The following is a 17,510-nucleotide window of genomic DNA, read 5'->3' as shown; positions in this document are numbered from 1 at the left end:
GTAGTCTCTCTGTTGCCCAGGCTGGAGTATAGTGGTCCAATCTTGGCTCACTGCAACTTCTGCCTCCAGGGTTCAAGCGATTCTCCTGCCTCAGCCTCCAGAGTAGCTGGGATTACAGGTGTGTGCCACCACGCCTGGCTAATTTTTGTATTTTAGTAGAGATGAGGTTTCACCATGTTGGCCGGGCTGGTCTCGAACTCCTGACCCCCAGGTGATCCGCCCACCTTGGTCTCCCAAAGTGCTGGGATTACAGGTGTGAGCCATTGTGCCCGGCCTGCTTTTGCCTTTTAATATTGTGTCTGGTGTATTTTATCTACTGAAGTTTTTTCGTGTTTGTTTTTTTAAAGAGATGGGATCTCGCTCTGTCACCCAGGCTGGAGTGTAGTGGTGCAGTCGTAGCTCACTGCAGCCTTGAGCTCCTGTGATTAAGTGATCTTCTCACTTCAGCCTCCTGCATAGCTGGGACAACAGGCACAAGCTGCCATGCCTAGTTAATTAAAAAACTTTTTTTTTTGGCCAGGTGCAGTAGCTCATGCCTGTGATCCCAGCACTTTGGGAGGCTGAGGCGGGTGGATTACAAGGTCAGGAGTTCAAGACCAGCCTGACCAACATGGTGAAACCCCGTCTCTACTAAAAATACAAAAATTAGCTGGGCATGGTGAAGCATGCCTGTAATCCCAGCTACTTGAGAGGCTGAGGCAGGAGAATTGCTTGAACTGGGACCCAGGACGCGGAGGTAGCAGTGAACGAGATCGTGCCACTGCACTCCAGCGTGGGCTACAGAGCGAGACTGTCTCAAAAAAAAAAAAAAAAATTTGTTTTTGCAGGGTCAGGGTCACACTACGTTCCTCAGGCTGGTCTCGAACTTCTGGCCCCAAGCAATCCTGCCTTGGCCTCCTACAGTGCTGGGATGACAGGTGTGAGCCACTGCACCCAGTCTCTACTGAAGTTTTAGAAATATTTAGCTTGTCAGACTATCAGTTTCTTTGTGTTTGGCCTTTGGTAGTATGGTTAGAAAGTTTATTTTTCCTAATCAGTTATGTAAGCCTCATTTATTGGATGATTTAGTGGCCTCTCCCCTGCTTGAAATGCCATTTTAAATCTATATTAAATATTCAAATATATTAGCCTTTGTTTTTAGATTTTTTTATCCTGTTCCATTGACCTATCTGTATGCTCTTTTTTCTGGGTCATTTTGTTTGTTTGTTTGTTTGTTTTTTGAGATGGAGTCTCGCTCTGTCACCCAGGCTGGAGTGCAGTGGCGTGTTCTTGGCTTACTGCAACCTCCGCCTCCCAGGTTCAAGAGATTCTCCTGCCTCAGCCTCCCGAGTAGCACATGCCACCACGCCTGGCTAATTTTTGTATTTTTAGTAGAGAACGGTTTTCATCATGTTGGCCAGGATGGTCTCGAACTCCTGACCTCAAGCAATCTGCCCGCCTTGGCCTCCCAAAGTGCTGGAATTAGAGGCGTGAGCCACCACGCCTGGCCTGGGTCATTTTGTTTGATGTTAGTTACTTTATATTTTGCCTGGCATCCTTTCCTCTTATTTTCTTGACAGTTTTGTAGCCCGTTCATTAATGCGGATGAACTCCGGAATTATTTTATCACTCTCCACCCTTTGGAATTCTATTAAATTCACAAATTCGTGTAGGGGAGAAGTCTTTGTAAGATTTAATTTTCCTGTCTAAGATCATGGTATTATGTCTCTAATTATTCACATCTTTTGTGTTCCTCAGTGAAGGTTGGTGATTTTCTTTAGATGATTCCTGGAGACATTTTTTTAGGTTTATTTCTAGGTATGTTTTGTCTTTTATTGCTCTTGTGAAACTCTTTGTTATGTGTTCTAACTGGTTATTGCTGATGTCTAGTAAAGGTATGTTTTGTATACTGTTTTTGTAAATGGCAACACTGTAATGAAATATGTATGTGTAAACATACATTTCTTAACATCTTTATAGGGATATAATTACATACTATAGAGTTCACTCTTCTAAATATACACTTTAGTGTTATTTAGTGTATTTAGTGTATTACAGAGTTGTGTAACTATCACTGCCACAATCTAGGCATTTTCATCATCTGAAGCAACCCAACTCCCATCAACAATTCCTTCCCATTCTCTGCTTCCGCAGTAGCCACTCATCTGGCTCTGGGTTTGTGTGTATTCAGCATTTTGTGTGATGGAATCATGCAGTAGGAGGTCTTTTGGGACTGGCTTTTTTCACTTAGCATCATGTCTATGAGGTTCACTGTGTGATGAAATGTTTACTTCAATAGTTTTTCAGTCATTTCTTTTTTTTTTTGGAGACAAAGTCTTGCTCTGTCACCCAGGCTGGAGTGCAATGGCGCGATCTTGGCTCACTGCAACCTCCTCCTGGGTTCAAGCGATTCTCCTGCCTCAGCCTCCTGAGTAGCTGGGATTACAGGTGCTACCTGTAAAATTAGCCTGGCCAATTTTTGTATTCTGAGTAGAGACAGGGTTTCACCATGATGGCCAGGCTTGTCTTGAACTCCTGACCTCAGGTGATCCACCTGCCTCGGCCTCCCAAAGTGCTGGGATTACAGGCGTGAGCCACCGTGCCCGGCCAGTTGTTTCTTTTGGGTTTTCTTAGCAGGTAAATATTATATGGTTTGTAAATAATGCTACTCTTTATCCACGATTATAAATTTTTATTCTTAGAACATTTTATTGAGTTTTAACTTTATTGAGTTTAAAATTTACCTACTATAAAATGCACCCATTTTAGTAAGATGTTTGAGTTTCGGTAAATGTATACACCCTGCGCTATCAAGATATGGAACATTTCTGTCATCCCAAGGAGTTACTTGATGTCCTTTTGCTGTCAGTCCCCTCACCCCAGCCCTAGGGAACCACTGTTGGTTAATGGTACTGTTCATTAGTTTTGCCTGTTCTAGAATCATCCAGTATGTGCTCTTTACTTTTTGTCTTCCGTTGTTAAAATAACATCTCTGGGACTTACCATTGTTGGTGTGTGTATCAGTAGTTTGTACCTTTTCTCTCGTGCTGATAAATCACAATTTGTTTCTTCTTCTTCTTTTTTTTTTTGAGATGGAGACTTGGTCTGTTGCCCAGGCTGGAGTGCGGTGGTGCGATCTTGGCTCACTGCAAGCTCTGCCACCTGGGTTCATGCCATTCTCCTGCCTCAGCCTCCCGAGTAGCTGGGACTACGGGTGCCCGCCAACACACCCAGCTAATTTTTTTTTTATTTTTAGTAGAGACGGGGTTTCACCATGTTAACCAGGATGGTCTTGATCTCCTGACCTCGTGATCTGCCTGCCTCAGCCTTCCAAAGTGCTGGGATTGTTTCTTCTTTTATCTGTTGATGGACGTTTGAGTTGTTTCCGGTTTTTGGCTGTTATTAATAATGCTACTTTTTGGGAGGCTGAGGCGGGCAGATCATGAGGTCAGGAGATTGAGACTATCCTGGCTAACACGGTGAAACCCCATCTCTACTAAAAATACAAAAAATTAGCCCAGTGTGGCGGTGTGCGCGTGTAGTCCCAGCTACTTGGGAGGCTGAGGCAGGAAAATTGCTTGAACCCAGGAGGTGGAGGTTGCAGTGAGCCGAGATCTTGCCACTGCACTCCAGCCTGGGTGACAGAGCAAGACTCCGTCTCAAAAAAAAAAAAAAAAAAAAGTAATGCTACTGTGAAAATGTTTATGTACAAGTTTTTAGGTAGACAGAGGTTTTATTTTCTCTTGGGAAAATACGCATGTGTGGAATTGCTGAGTAGCAGAAAGTGTCTTACTTGTAGAAAGTGTATGACTTGGCCAGGCGCGGCGGCTCCTACCTGTAATTCTAGCACTTTGGGAGACTGAAGCAGGTGGATTGCCTGAGCTCAGGAGCTCAAGACCAGCCTGGGCAACATGGTGAAGCCCCATCTCTACTAAAATACAAAAAATTAGCCGGGTGTGGTGGCAGGCGCCTGTAGTCCCAGCTACTCAGGAGGCTGAGGCACGAGAATTACTTGAATGTGGGAGGCGGAGGTTGCAGTAAGCTGAGATGACACCACTGCACTCCAGCCTGGGTCACAGAGTGAGACTCTGTCTCCAAAAAAAAAAAAACTGTATGACTCATAAATCACCTGCCATACTGATGCCATGAAGATTGTACTGTTGACCATTTCTACCAACAAGGTATGAGGATTCCAGCTGCTCTGGGTTCTCTTCAGCACTCAGCGTTGCCAGTCTCTCTGATTTCAGGGAGTGTATCTCGTTGTGTCCTTCTCTGCGTTTCCTGGATGCCAGTTGCAGTTCTTTTCCATGTATGAAGACTTGCAGCCCAGCGTATGGTCTGTTTTGTTGAACGTTCCACGTGCACTTGAGAAAAATGCCTGTTCTGTTGTTGGGTAGATTGTTCTCTAAATGTCACGTAAGTAAGGCGGGTGATAGTGCTGTTTAGGTTTCAGCGATTTTCTCTTACTTGTTCTATCAGTTCCTGAAACAGGAGTGTCGAAGTTTTCAACCGTGTCTCCTTTCATTTCTCTCAGCTTTTTCTTTGCTTATTTTGAAGCTCTGTAGGTTGGTGTGTATACTTACAGAATTGTTAAGTCTTCATGATGAATTGATCCTTTTATTATCATGAAACATTCTGTTTATCTCTGATGGTAATGCTTGTTCTGACATTTACTTTGTCTGATATTAACAGAGCCACTCCAGCTCTCTTATGATTTGTGATTGGTTGGAATATCTTTTTCCTTCTGCTTACATTTAACCTAGCTATGTCTTTTTGTTTGTTTTTGTTTTTTAAGAGACAGGGTTTTGGGCCGGGTGCGGTGGGCTCACACCTGTAATCCCATCACTTTGGGAGGCCGAGGTGGGTGGATCACCTGAGGTCAGGAGTTCAAGACCAGCCTGGCCAACATGGTGAAACCCCGTCTCTACCAAAAATACAAAAATTAGTCAGGCGTGGTGACGCGTGCCTGTAATTCCAGCTACTTGGGAATCTGAGGGAGGAGAATTGCCTGAACCCGGGAGGTGGAGGTTGCAGTGAGCTGAGATCACGCCACTGCACTCCAGCCTGGGGGACAGAGCAAGACTCTCTCAAAAAAAAAGAAAAAAAAAGAGACGGGTTTTGCTCTGTTGCCCAGGCTGGAGTGCAATAGTAGGATCATAGCTCATTGCCGCCTTGAAATTCTGGCCTCGAATGATCCTCCCACCTTGGTCTCCCAAAGTGCTGGGGAAACAGGCATGAGCCACCACACCTGGCCGGCCTCAATGTCATGTTGATGTTCACTTTTACAGTAAATGTTTCATATGTTTTTCCCTAGAATGGATGATGAACTTGTTGTTGGACATAGTGCAAGATCAGACATCTCCAGCTTCCCTTGTACATCTGGCTTTTAAATTTCTTTACATCATCACCAAGGTAACATTTCCATAGCACTTCAGAGTTGACAGATACTTTCGTAATATACTTGGTCCAGAGGTTACCCTCCAAAATGTTATTTCTCAAGAAAGATAGTTCTTAGACACAAGTTGTGGGTTTAATTATGTCCCTTTTTACTGTATGTTGGGGATCAGAATTGAGTGATGTGGGCTCTTTGGCTGAGACAGTGTCAGGATATTTAGCATCTTGCATTTGAATAGATGGAAGCACCTTGTAGCTAGGAAGGGAATGGGGTGGAGATGAGACTAAATCAGAAAAACTTCTTACAAGGAAAAAGCAGGCCGGGTGCGGTGGCTCATGCCTGTAATCCCAGCACTTTGGGAGGCTGAGGCAGGTGGATCACCCGTGGTCAGGAGTTCGAGATGAGCCTGGCCAACATGGTGAAACCCCGTCTCTACTAAAAATACAAAAATTAGCTGGGCTTGGTGGCACATGACTGTAATCCCAGCTGCTTGGGAGGCTGAGGCAGGAGAATGGCTTGAACCTGAGAGGCAGAGGTTGCAGTGAGCCGAGATCATGCTGTTGCACTCCAGCCTGAGTGACAGAGCAAGACTCTGTGGAAACGGAAGTGCTTCTCACACTTTATTGTGCAGATGAATTTCCTGGGAATTTTGCTGTGCTATGGATTTTGAGCAAGTAGGTCTAGGCGGGGGTCTCATAGTCTGCTTTTCTTACAAGCTTGCGGGTGTCTGTGTGCCGGCCCAGAGGCCCACTGTTGGCAGTTTTGACTATGGGAGTACTCGCAGCCATCTCAGGGTGGGGCTTGGGGTTCGTAGTGGCGAGGCAGTGTTTCTGTTGTCTGGCGGGAGAGTCCTTGGCCAGCGAGAGGACACTGCGGGTGGGCTGCCAAGGACACGCAGGCCTCTGTAGCTCCGCTGTTTGAGGTTAGGATTTCTCCGGAAGGTGTGGTATCACTGAGCTTCAGGCAAGTGTTAATGAATTTGGGCCCTTGCGGTTTGTAGGCACTTATTCCTCATAAATGTCAGAGGACAGTCATATAAATGAACATATTTAATGACTGATTCCGTAAATATGGTAATGAATAACACTAGCCAATTTAGGAAGGAAATCTTTTTTTTGAGACATGGGGTCTTGCTCTGTCACTCAGGCTAGAGTGTAGTCAGCTCACTGCAGCCTCGAACTCTTGGTCTCAAATGATTCTCCCTCCTGCCTCAGCCTCTCAGACTACAGGCATGTGCCACCATCCTGTCTAATTTTTAATTTTTTATGTTGCCCAGGCTAGTCTCCAACTCTTGGTCTCAAGCTATTCTTTTCCCTCAGCCTCCCAAAGCGCTGGGATTACAGGTGCGAGCCATTGCTCCTGGCCATGGGTAGCTTTCTTGTGGTGACTACGGTCTTACCAAATTGTGTCACTGTAATGTCACAGAATTGTCTTTGATCAGTGGGTCGCGTAGGTGGTGATTTTTGATGAAAGGGTAGAAAGGCAATTTTGCTGCTGTCTGTATTTTTAAATTTTATAATTCAGCGTCTCTTTATTTGATAGGTTCGAGGCTATAAAACATTTCTTCGTTTATTTCCTCACGAAGTTGCTGATGTAGAGCCTGTTTTAGATTTGGTCACAATTCAGAATCCCAAGGACCATGAAGTGAGTGTCTCTGCCTCCTCCCTCGTCTCCAGCCCCTCCATGCCTGTCCTTCCTCCCTGCTTGCCCCACCCTGCTGCACCTTCCCCTTCCTGTTTCTTTCATTTTATCTCCCTTTGTTTTGTGTCACTCCTCTTTTCTTTCTTTTCTCTTGACTTTTCCTTTACTTCTTGTACAAGCTGCTTTAAATTATTTTCGTTTAAAATAGCCCCTTTATAAAAAAAAATTATGCCTAGGTGTAGTTTAACAATAAATCCGTCATTGTGTATATTTTTTTTAACTGTGTAAGTATAACTGTGTTGGGTTCCCAAGACCACCCCCAGGTTTGATACTTCCTGAGCAGGACTCACAGCACTCAGCATAGAGTCCTCCTTTTGGCTGTCACTTGTTATGGCAAAATAATACACAGCAAAATCAGCAAAGGGAAAAGGCACATGGGTGGGGTCTGGGGAGAACCAGGTGGGAGCTCCCGGGGTCCTCCAGTTGGGTCCCACAGGGCCTGTGTCATTCCCCCAGCAGTGAGATGTGACCACACCTGTGAGGTGTCTATCAGAGAAGCACGTTTGAGACTTGGTGCCCAGAGCTTTCACTGGGGTTTGGCCACGTGGACACCTCTGCCTGGCACGAAACAAAATTCCAGACTCCCAGCAGGAAAGCAGGTGCCAGCGTAAAGCACACGGTTTGTGCAGATTGAGCCAGCGAGGGACCTCATCAGGCAGGGCTTGGTGGGAACCCTGCTGGCGTCCAGGTCCCTGGATACCAGCCCAGTGCTGGCCTCGCCAGGGGCCTTGCCTCAGACGGCAGCGGGGCCTGCTATGCTCGCTGTCTTCTGCGCGGTATGTATTCGGAGGAGCACACGGTTTATAACCGTGCAGTGCGGTGGCTTGTCTCGGCGTGGATGTGACTGATGAGAGCTGTGGGGCATTTCCCTGCTGCCCTGCACTCCGTGCCCTTCTTTCCCTAGTACTTCTAGCGCCCCCCAGTGGAATGATTGCAGGGACAAATTGGAATGTTTTTTACTAATTACTGAAAATAAGGGTACTCCTTTTTTATTAGAAGTTGATAATTGTTTTCTTTATTCTTTTTTTTTTTTTAAAAGACAGAGTTTCACTCTTGTTGCCCAGGTTGGAGAGCAATGGCACAATCTTGGCTCACTGCAACCTCTGTCTCCCAGGTTCAAGCGATTCTACTGTGTCAGCCTCCTGAGTAGCTGGGATTACAGGCATGCGTCATCACGCCAGGGTAATTTTGTATTTTTAGTAGAAACGGGGTTTCTCCACGTTGGTCAGGCTGGTTTAGGACTCTTGACCTCGGCCAGGCACGGTGGCTCGTGCCTGTAATCCCAGCACTTTGGGAGGCCAAGGTGGGCGGATCACGAGGTCAGGAGATCGAGACCATCCTGGCTAACATGGTGAAACCCTGTGTCTACAAAAAATACAAAAATTAGCCTAGCATGGTGGCACATGCCTGTAGTCCCAGCTACTCAGAAGGCTGAGGCAGGAGAATGGCGTGAACCCGGAAGGTGGAGCTTGCAGTGAGCCAGGTCACGCCACTGCACTCCAGCCTGGGCAACAGAGCAAGACTCCATCTCAAAAAAAAAAAAGGAACTCCTGACCTCAGGTGATCCGCTCGTCTCGGCCTCCCAAAGTGCTGGGATTACAGGTGTGAACCACCACGCCTGCCCTTTTTTCTTTATTCTTAGGTGTTTTTACTTTTTATCTGTTTTTCACTTTTTCAAAAGGCTAGTTTGTATGTGGAGAGGTGCCAGCGAAGAGAAGCTGCTATACTGATGTATTATGAGTTTTCTTTGTTCATTTTGATGTCTCTCTTGTCTGCTGAGCTAAGTTACGGTGGTGGGTGTGTGTGGTGGGGATTCTGGGGGGATGTGGCAAGGAGTTGGTGAACGGCCTGCATTTCTGGCCCTGAGGGTGATGGCATTTGAATGGCTTTCGTAGGCATTGGGTGGGCATGGAGGGCAGTGACTTTAAGTAGATTGTGGCCAGTGGCCTCTGTTTTTCAAACAAGACTCATTCTTACTGTGGTTTAATTTTTTAGGCTTGGGAAACCCGCTACATGCTTTTGCTCTGGCTCTCTGTGACCTGCCTGATCCCTTTTGATTTTTCTCGCCTTGACGGGAACCTCCTCACCCAGCCTGGGCAAACACGAATGTCCATAATGGACCGTATTCTCCAAATAGCAGAGGTAAATATCATGCAGATAATTAGCTGCTAATTAGTACTCACTTTCATGTTCATGCTGTCTTGATATTAGTGGTTTACTCGGTAAGCTTTTGATATTTATTCAACTGCTGTTTTTTTCAGTGGGGTAAAATCCCATAGGATAACTTATTTTGAAATTGTGATAATTCATGTAGGGGTCAGGTTGAGTTAGCAAATCTCATTTCTTTGTAGATGATGCAAATACTCTGTTGAGGGTAATCATGGCAGATAAGGAAGGGTTTAGTGGCATGGTGAGAGAGAATAAGGACCCATTTTACATTTAGTTCTTAACGTTATATAAATAATAGATGTTCATTTGTAGGAGAACTAGAAAATAAAGATAAGCAAGAAAAATACTAAATTTAAATCTATGAAATTCTAGTGCCAAGAGATAAGTTATTTTCTTCGAACTTTTCCTGATGTAAATATTATGCATATAAACACAGCTTATTGTATTAGTTATCTATTGGATCATAACTAATTACCCCAAACTTGAGTGTTTGACACACATTTATCCTCTTGTAGTTTCTGTGGGTCGGGAGTCTGGCATGGCTGAGCTGGGTCCTTTGTGTCAAGCTTGCCCACAGCTGCAGTTAAAACTCGACGTGGGCAGGCTTTGCCCCAAGGCCGTTGGATTGAGGCCACCCTCAGTTCTTTGCCACCTGGGCCCCTCCAACTTAGTGGCTTATTCCATCAAAGCCTGCAAGGGAGAAACTCTGCTAATGAGATGGAAGTCATGATAATATGTTACCTGATCGTGGAAGTGACGTCCCATTCCTCTGCCAGATCCTGTGGTCAGCAGCAAGTCACCGAGTCCAACCTACGCAAGCGAGCACTAGGAGGCTGTCAGGCTCTGAGCCATCTCAGTTGTCTCGGTCTTCCTGCCACGCTGACCGTGACAGCCCTGGTCAGCATTCACTGAGTGCCTGCTGTGTGCCTGGCACCGTTCAAACACTCATAGATTAATCTTTAGTCACTTATGGATTAATAATTTAACCTATACATTGGGCTGGGCATGGTGGGTCACTCCTGTAATCCCAGCACTTTGGGAGGCTGGGGCGGGCAGATCACGTGAGGTTAGGACTTCGAGACCAGCCTGGCCAACATGGTGAAACCCTGTGTCTACTAAAAATACAAAAATTAGCTCGGCCTGGTGACACATACCTGTAATCCCAGCTACTCAAGAGGCTGAGGCAGAAGAATCCCTTGAACCTGGGAGGTGGAGATTGTAGTGAGCTGAGATTACGCCACTGCACTCCAGCCTGGGTGACAGAGCGAGAGTCCATCTCAAAAAAAAAAAAAAAAAATTTAACCTATACGTTGATGATTGATAGATCATCAGTGATTAATTAACTGTGATTAATAATCATTTAATTCTCCTTCATGAGGCTGTTGACAATTCTTACCCTCGTTTAACCGAGAAGGCAACAGGCATAAAAATTAATAACTTAGTTTACTTTGCTCATAAATGGTGGATCCATGTTTGAATCCAGGCGGTTTATCTGGAGTCTGTGCTCTTCATCAGGGCTCAACATTGCCCCCATGACCTGCTGTTCTGAGTCCTTTTTACCCTCAGCAACACGTTCTTAGTGTCTTACGATGTCAGAAAGTGTCGCCCTCATAATCGTTAAGGGAAAAGGTCCTCCATTGTAATCTAATTTAAAATTCTCTCTGATAGCTGGATGTTTTGTTTGTTCTTGTTTTGTTACGTTAGAGGTAGTGTGGTGATGGGCCGGGCATGGTGGCTCACGCCTGTAATCCCAGCACTCTGGGAGGCCAAGGTGGGCAGATCACCTGAGGTCAGGAATTCGAGACCAGCCTGACCAACATGGAGAAACCTTGTCTCTATTAAAAATACAACATTAGCTGGGCGTGGTGGCACGCGCCTGTAGTCCCAGCTACTCAGGAGGCTGAGGCGGAAGAATCGCTTGAACCTGGGAGGCGGAGGTTGTGGTGAGCCGATATCGCGCCATTGCACTCCACCCTGGGCAACAAGAGTGAAACTCCATCTCAAAAAAAAAAAAAAAGTAGTATGGTTTACCCACCCTTGTTTACTTGTCTGTGGAGAGGGACTGCCAGGTCAAGGGAGCATGGTTTGTCAAGACTTGGCACTCTGTGATTGCCGTTAGAAAGCCTGCCCTGGAGGCCGGGCACGGTGGCTCACACTTGTAATCCCAGCACTTTGGGAGGCCGAGGCAGGTGGATCACGAGGTTAGGAGTTCAAGACCAGCTGGACAAGATGGTGAAACCCCATCTCTACTAAAAATACAAAAATTAGCCGGGAATGGTGGCTAGTGCCTGTGATCCTTTCATATTTATTCAACTGTTCTCCTACAAATGAACAGCTACTTGGGAGGCTGAGGCAGAGAATTGCTTGAACCCGGGAAGCAGAGGTTGCAGTGAGCCAAGATTGCACCACTGCACTCCAGCCTGGGCAGCAGAGCAAGACTCCGTCTCAAAAAAAACAGAAAAAAAAAAGCCTGCCCCAGAAAAAAAGATCTTCTAAGTGTATCGTTATGGGGGGGAAAAAAAACAAAAAAAACCAAAAACTAGCCGAGACAAGCATTGGAAATATTTTAAGGCAGCCCTCCCAAAAATAAATCTAGCTGGGCATGGAGGTTTCATGCCTGTAATTCCAGCACTTTGGGAGGCCAGGGCGGGAGGATAGCTTGAGCCCAGGAGTTTGAGAGCAGCCTAGGCAATGTAATGTGACTCAGTCTCTACCGAAAAATAAAAGAAAATTAGCCAGGTATGGTGGTACACACCTTTGGTCCCAGCTATTCTGGAGGCTGAGGTGGGAGGGTCATCTGAGCTGGGGAGGTTGGTGCTGCAGTGAGTTTTTTTTTTTTTGAGATGGAGTCTTGCCCTGTCACCCATGCTGGAGTGCAGTGGTCTAATCTCAACTCACTGCAGCCTCTGCCTTTGAGGCTCAAGCAATCCTCCCACCTCAGCCTCCTGAGTAGCTGGGATTACAGGCGTGCGCCATCATGCCTGGCCAATTTTTGTGTCATTAGTAGAGACGGGGTTTTACCATATTGACCAGGCTGGTCTCAAACTCCTGGCCTCAGGTGATCCGCCTGCCCCAGCCTCTCAAAGTGCTGGGATTACAGGCGTGAGCCGCAGCGCCCAGCCTACAGTGAGCTTTGCTCACACCACTGTACTCCAGCCTGGGTGACAGAGCGAGACCCGGTCTCAAAACAACAGCAAAAAAACCCTAAGACCAGCTACTGGGGAGGCTGAGGCAGGAGAATGGCGTGAACCTGGGAGGCGGAGCTTGCAGTGAGCCGAGATCGCACCACGGCACTCCAGCCTGGGCGACAGAGCAAGAGTCCGTCTCAAAAAAACAAAAACAAAAAATATATACACCTACTATGTACCCCAAAAATTAAACACTAAAAATTAAAAATAACTAGGTATTTGTAGTAAATCTAGGTGCTCTTCAGTTTGAACAGGGCCTCTTATCTAGTCTGAATACTCCAATACTGATGGTTCCCTTGTGCTGGAAGGCATATTAGGTGCTCAATGAATACTCTTGATTCTTTGTTACAATTGGGTAACTCCTTTGTTTACATTCTCCTGCTCTGTTCTTGCAAATGTGTGTTTCAAGGGGGTGTGACCAAATGCTCTGTGTAGCTCCGGCACTTCCTGGGTGAGTGTAGCAGTTGGCAGCTGTAGCCCTTGGCTCAGATTGAAGAGAGGTTTTTTTTTGCAGCTTTGGACTTAGGCCTGTGCTGGTAAGGTTTGTGAACCTGGGCCCTCGGGGAGCTGGTGAGGGTGGGACTGGTGACTGTGTGGTGTCCCCAAGGCTGGCGTGTGCAGGAGTGACCGTGTCTGTGCTTCACCCTTTCTTGCAGTCCTACTTGATTGTCAGTGACAAGGCCCGAGATGCAGCTGCCGTCCTTGTGTCCCGGTAAGTTTCCATGGCACATTTCTTGGTGTGTGGCTGGTGGGTTCTGAGAGGGGTTTGTTTGGGTATGTGTTTCATGTGTGTCTTCAGTCCTCAGACAGAGGACCCTGGGAAGTCTTTGGACTCTGTGGCTTTCTCTGAGGGAGCGTGCAGCAGTGTTTGGGCACAGAAGACCTCTGACCCTGAAATGACCACCCTCAGTGGTGGTTTGGGGTGCTGGTGGGGGTCACCTGACAGGCCCATCGACAGGAGTGCAGGTCTGGAAGAGGCGTGGCTGTCATCCCTGGGGTGCAGCCCCTGCACAGGGATGGGGTGGCAGTTATGAGAAACATCTCGGGCCGTCTCCCGTGGAGATGATGGGTGGTGTTGGGCCTCTGTGACTGGGGATGAAAATCCCCCAACGTCCTGTGTTAACTGCACCCGCCGTGTGACCCAGACAGGGGAAGGCGGTTTTCTCTGCTGAGCGCAGCAGGCCTGCGGTGTTGGAAAGATACCAAGGATGTGTGTATAGACTGAGCGAACCTGTTTCATGAGATGCAAGAAGGAAGAAAGCAATATTTCTAATCAGTATTTTACATGACACGTGATTTTAAGTACGTATGTAGTTTACTAAGTCAGAACAGTTGACATTTTCCCCCTCTGCAATAGTGAAAGTCGAAAGCTGGTCCTAAAACCTTTTGGTGGTTGTGGTTGGGAATACGGTCAGTGCCTCATGCAGCGTCACCTTCACTCGGGTGTGTAGCTGCAACTTGCACAGCTTCTTTCCCAGAGAAGTGGGAGGAGAGAAGCTTCCTTTGTGGGGCAGTTGGAGGCATTGGATGAGGGGTTTGTGACAGCCTGGAGCTGAGGAAGGAACGCCTGAGTCCCTTGGAGCAGGTGAGGCCCCTCCCGAGAGGGCAGAGGCTGCTTCCTGTCTTGTCAAGGACATAAAAAGATGATCGTCTAATTATAAAAGTAATCTGTATGTATTTAGATAATAGAGCATGAAGTACAAAATAAAACCTTTGAATGCTTTCATCCCATGGGGGTGTGATGGCCCCTGTCTCCCTACCGGGTGGCGCCAACTCTGTCCATGGTCTCCCCGCGGGGCGGCACCAACTCTGTTCATGGCTCAGTTGCTGCACTCAATTCTTTGCACCACGGACCGGGAGATGGGCCTGGTGCGCCATTGTCTTCTTCCAAAACGAGATGACCTGGTGCGAGTGTGTCTTTTCTTTTTCTTTTTTTAATTGAGATGGAGTCTCACTTTGTCGCCCAGGCTGGAGTGCAGTGGTGCAATCTCGGCTCACTGCAAGCTCTGCCTCCCGGTTTCACACCATTCTCCTGCCTCAGCCTCCTGAGTAGCTGGGACTACAGGTGCCCGCCACCACGCTCAGCTAATTTTTTTTTGTATTTTCAGTAGAGATGGGGTTTCACTGTGTTAGCCAGGATGGTCTCCATCTCCTGACCTCGTGATCCGCCCACCTCGGCCTCCCAAAGTGCTGAGATTACAGTTGTGAGCCACTGCGCCCAGCCTGAGTGTGTCTTTTTTTTTTTTTTTTTTAATTTTTTTAGTATTTATTGATCATTCTTGGGTGTTTCTCGGAGAGGGGGATTTGGCAGGGTCATAGGACAATAGTGGAGGGAAGGTCAGCAGATAAACAAGTGAACAAAGGTCTCTGGTTTTCCTAGGCAGAGGACCCTGCGGCCTTCCGCAGTGTTTGTGTCCCTGGGTACTTGAGATTAGGGAGTGGTGATGACTCTTAAGGAGCATGCTGCCTTCAAGCATCTATTTAACAAAGCACATCTTGCACCGCCCTCAATCCATTTACCCCTGAGTGGACACAGCACATGTTTCAGAGAGCACGGGGTTGGGGGTAAGGTCATAGATCAACAGGATCCCAAGGCAGAAGAATTTTTCTTAGTACAGAACAAAATGGAGTCTCCTATGTCTACTTCTTTCTACACAGACACAGTAACAAACTTATCTCTCTTTCTTTTCCCCACATTTCCCCCTTTTCTATTCGACAAAACCGCCATCGTCATCATGGCCCATTCTCAATGAGCTGTTGGGTACACCTCCCAGACGGGGTGGCGGCCGGTCAGAGGGGCTCCTCACTTCCCAGATGGGGCGGCCGGGCAGAGGCGCCCCCCACCTCCCAGACGGAGCGGCGGCGGGGCGGGGGCTGCCCCCCACCTCCTGGATGGGGCGGCTGGCCGGGCGGGGGCTGCCCCCCACCCGAGTGTGTCTACCTGTCGTTTGTGGTGGGACATTTAGACTGCTGCCCTCCCAATTTGGTATTAAAACTCAATATTGCACACAGTCCACGTAAAATTGTGTACCGTTCTGACTGATTTCTAGGGATGAGTTTCTACAAGTGGAATGCACATTTTCAGGGTCTGAATGCAATTACTGGAGAGGCTGAACAAGTTGGAAGTTCTTTCCCCGTCTTTTCCAGTTCGGTCAAACCTTAAGAATGTTTGCCAACTTCGTTCAATGGAAAATAGTATCTGCTTTTATTCTTACTTTTCTTAGCAGCAGTACTGAGGGTTGGGTAGATTTTTGCCGAGCTTGGCTCTGTGGAGTGCGGTGCCTGTGGGCCAGGAGGCACCATCTGAGTACTTCTCCCTCCATGGGGTCCTCCGGGGAAAGTGAGAGCGCTGGCTCGGGATCCCGGGCGGACTCCTGGCGAGGCACCGCAGCGCCACCTAGTGCCGGGATGAGCAGCTGCTTCTCGGCCGAGCCAGTTTCCGTGCAGAACACCTGGGCCTGGGATCCAGGAGAGGTGGTGCCTGGGGGCGTCGGTGCCGTGGAGCCTTTCTCCCCCTTGGTCTCGCACACTCTCGCACACTGATTCTCCATAGTGTTTGAGAATGGCAGATGCCGTCAGTGGAAGAGCTCTTACAGGTGCTTGGCCGGTTCCCTCGACACCTCCCAGACTCACCGCAGGTTCTGAGTTTCCTGTATTTCTCAGACCCCTTTTTGGTGAGGATTGTTCAGGTAAGGCCAGGGCTGCGAGGGGTCCTGTGCCATCATTTGTTTGCAGTACAGGTTCGTTTTCTGCTCTCCAGGGAGGAGCAGCCTGCTCTAGCCCACTTTGCTCTCAGGATTGAATGCTTCTCCCTGTATCACTGGCGGCTCTACAGCTGCACCCGTCTCCCTTGATTAACTGAGCTTGCCAACATCCACAGCACTGTAGGTGGTGCTTGGTGTTATAGTGTTGCTAGAACATGCAGATTGAGTGCTGCCTTAGAAACCCACAGGAAGGGGAACATCACACTCTGGGGACTGTTGTGGGGTGGGGGGAGGTGGGAGGGATAGCTTTGGGAGATACACCTAATGCTAGATGACGAGTTAGTGGATGCAGCACACCAGCATGGCACATGTATACGTATGTAACTAACCTGCACAATGTGCACATGTACCCTAAAACTTAAAGTATAATAAAAAACAAAAAACAAAAACCCTTTAATAGATATGCCTTTCGCCAGGTGTGGTGGCTCATGCCTGTAATCCCAGCACTTTGGGAGGCCAAGACAGGTGGATCACCTGAGGTCAGGAGTTCAAGACCAGCCTGGCCAACATGGTGAAACCCTGTCTCCACTAAAAACACAAAAAAATTAGCTGGGCGTGGTGGTGCGTGCCTCTAATTCCAGATACTTGGGAGGCTGAGGCAGGACAATCGCTTGAGCCCAGGAGGCAGAGGTTGCAGTGAGCAGAGATTGCACCATTGCACTCCAGCCTGGGCAACAGAGCAAGACTCCATCTCAAAAAAAAAAGAGGTATGCTGTATGCAGAAAAGTTGGAAATCTTGGCGTGGCGTGGTGGCATGCACCTGTGGTCCCAGCTATTCCGAAGGTTGGGTGGGAGGATTGCTTGAGCCCAGAAGGTTGAGGTTTCAGTGAGCTGTGATTGCACCACTGCATTCCAGCCCGCACAACAGAGCAAGACCCTGTCTCAAAAAAAAGTTGGAAATCTTGAAACATAGAAGTTGGAAAAAAATATATAGGTAATTCTTATACACAGTATGTATACCGTGTTTATCTTTTTTGTACCGTTATGACATTTAATGTGCACAGCGTGATCTTAACAAGTCAGAGTCAGCATTGTGCTTTTTCACCTAATTTCATGTAACTGCTGATGAATGACTCCGTCATGTTCTGCTGTGTTTCGATACTGCACTCAGCTCTGTCACTTCCTGCCTCTTGTGAGCAGTCACGGATGCCTGGGTTTGGTTACATACCCCTTCTCGTGTCAGGATTGTTTCGTGAGGATGGGCCCTTAGAGTTGGACTTCTGGGTTCCAGGACACGAGAGTGGCGTTGGGGTCTGCACACCTGGTGGCTCTCAGCTGCTCTCTGAGCAGTGCTTTGGTGGCTGAGGCAGCCCC

General features: G+C 47.6%; 1 protein-coding gene across 6 annotated transcripts in view; it reads left to right on the top strand.

Annotated features, from left to right (window-relative positions):
* The window catches only part of TBCD (tubulin folding cofactor D), a 197,583-nt gene that overhangs the window by 6,829 nt on the left and 173,244 nt on the right, over positions 1-17,510 (top strand). For all 6 annotated transcript variants that reach the window (XM_019026377.4, XM_019026376.4, XM_063705981.1 and 3 more), the window contains exons 3-6: positions 5,294-5,391; positions 6,917-7,018; positions 9,071-9,217; positions 13,089-13,144. In XM_019026377.4, the coding sequence (XP_018881922.3) occupies positions 5,294-5,391; positions 6,917-7,018; positions 9,071-9,217; positions 13,089-13,144 (403 nt within the window). The remainder of the gene's footprint in view (positions 1-5,293; positions 5,392-6,916; positions 7,019-9,070; positions 9,218-13,088; positions 13,145-17,510) is intronic.

The sequence above is a fragment of the Gorilla gorilla genome, chromosome 4, assembly GCF_029281585.2.
Source record: "Gorilla gorilla gorilla isolate KB3781 chromosome 4, NHGRI_mGorGor1-v2.1_pri, whole genome shotgun sequence".
Taxonomy (NCBI): Eukaryota; Metazoa; Chordata; class Mammalia; order Primates; family Hominidae; genus Gorilla; species Gorilla gorilla.
Note: the sequence above shows the minus strand (reverse complement) of the source record. Positions and strands in the feature narration are given on the sequence as shown.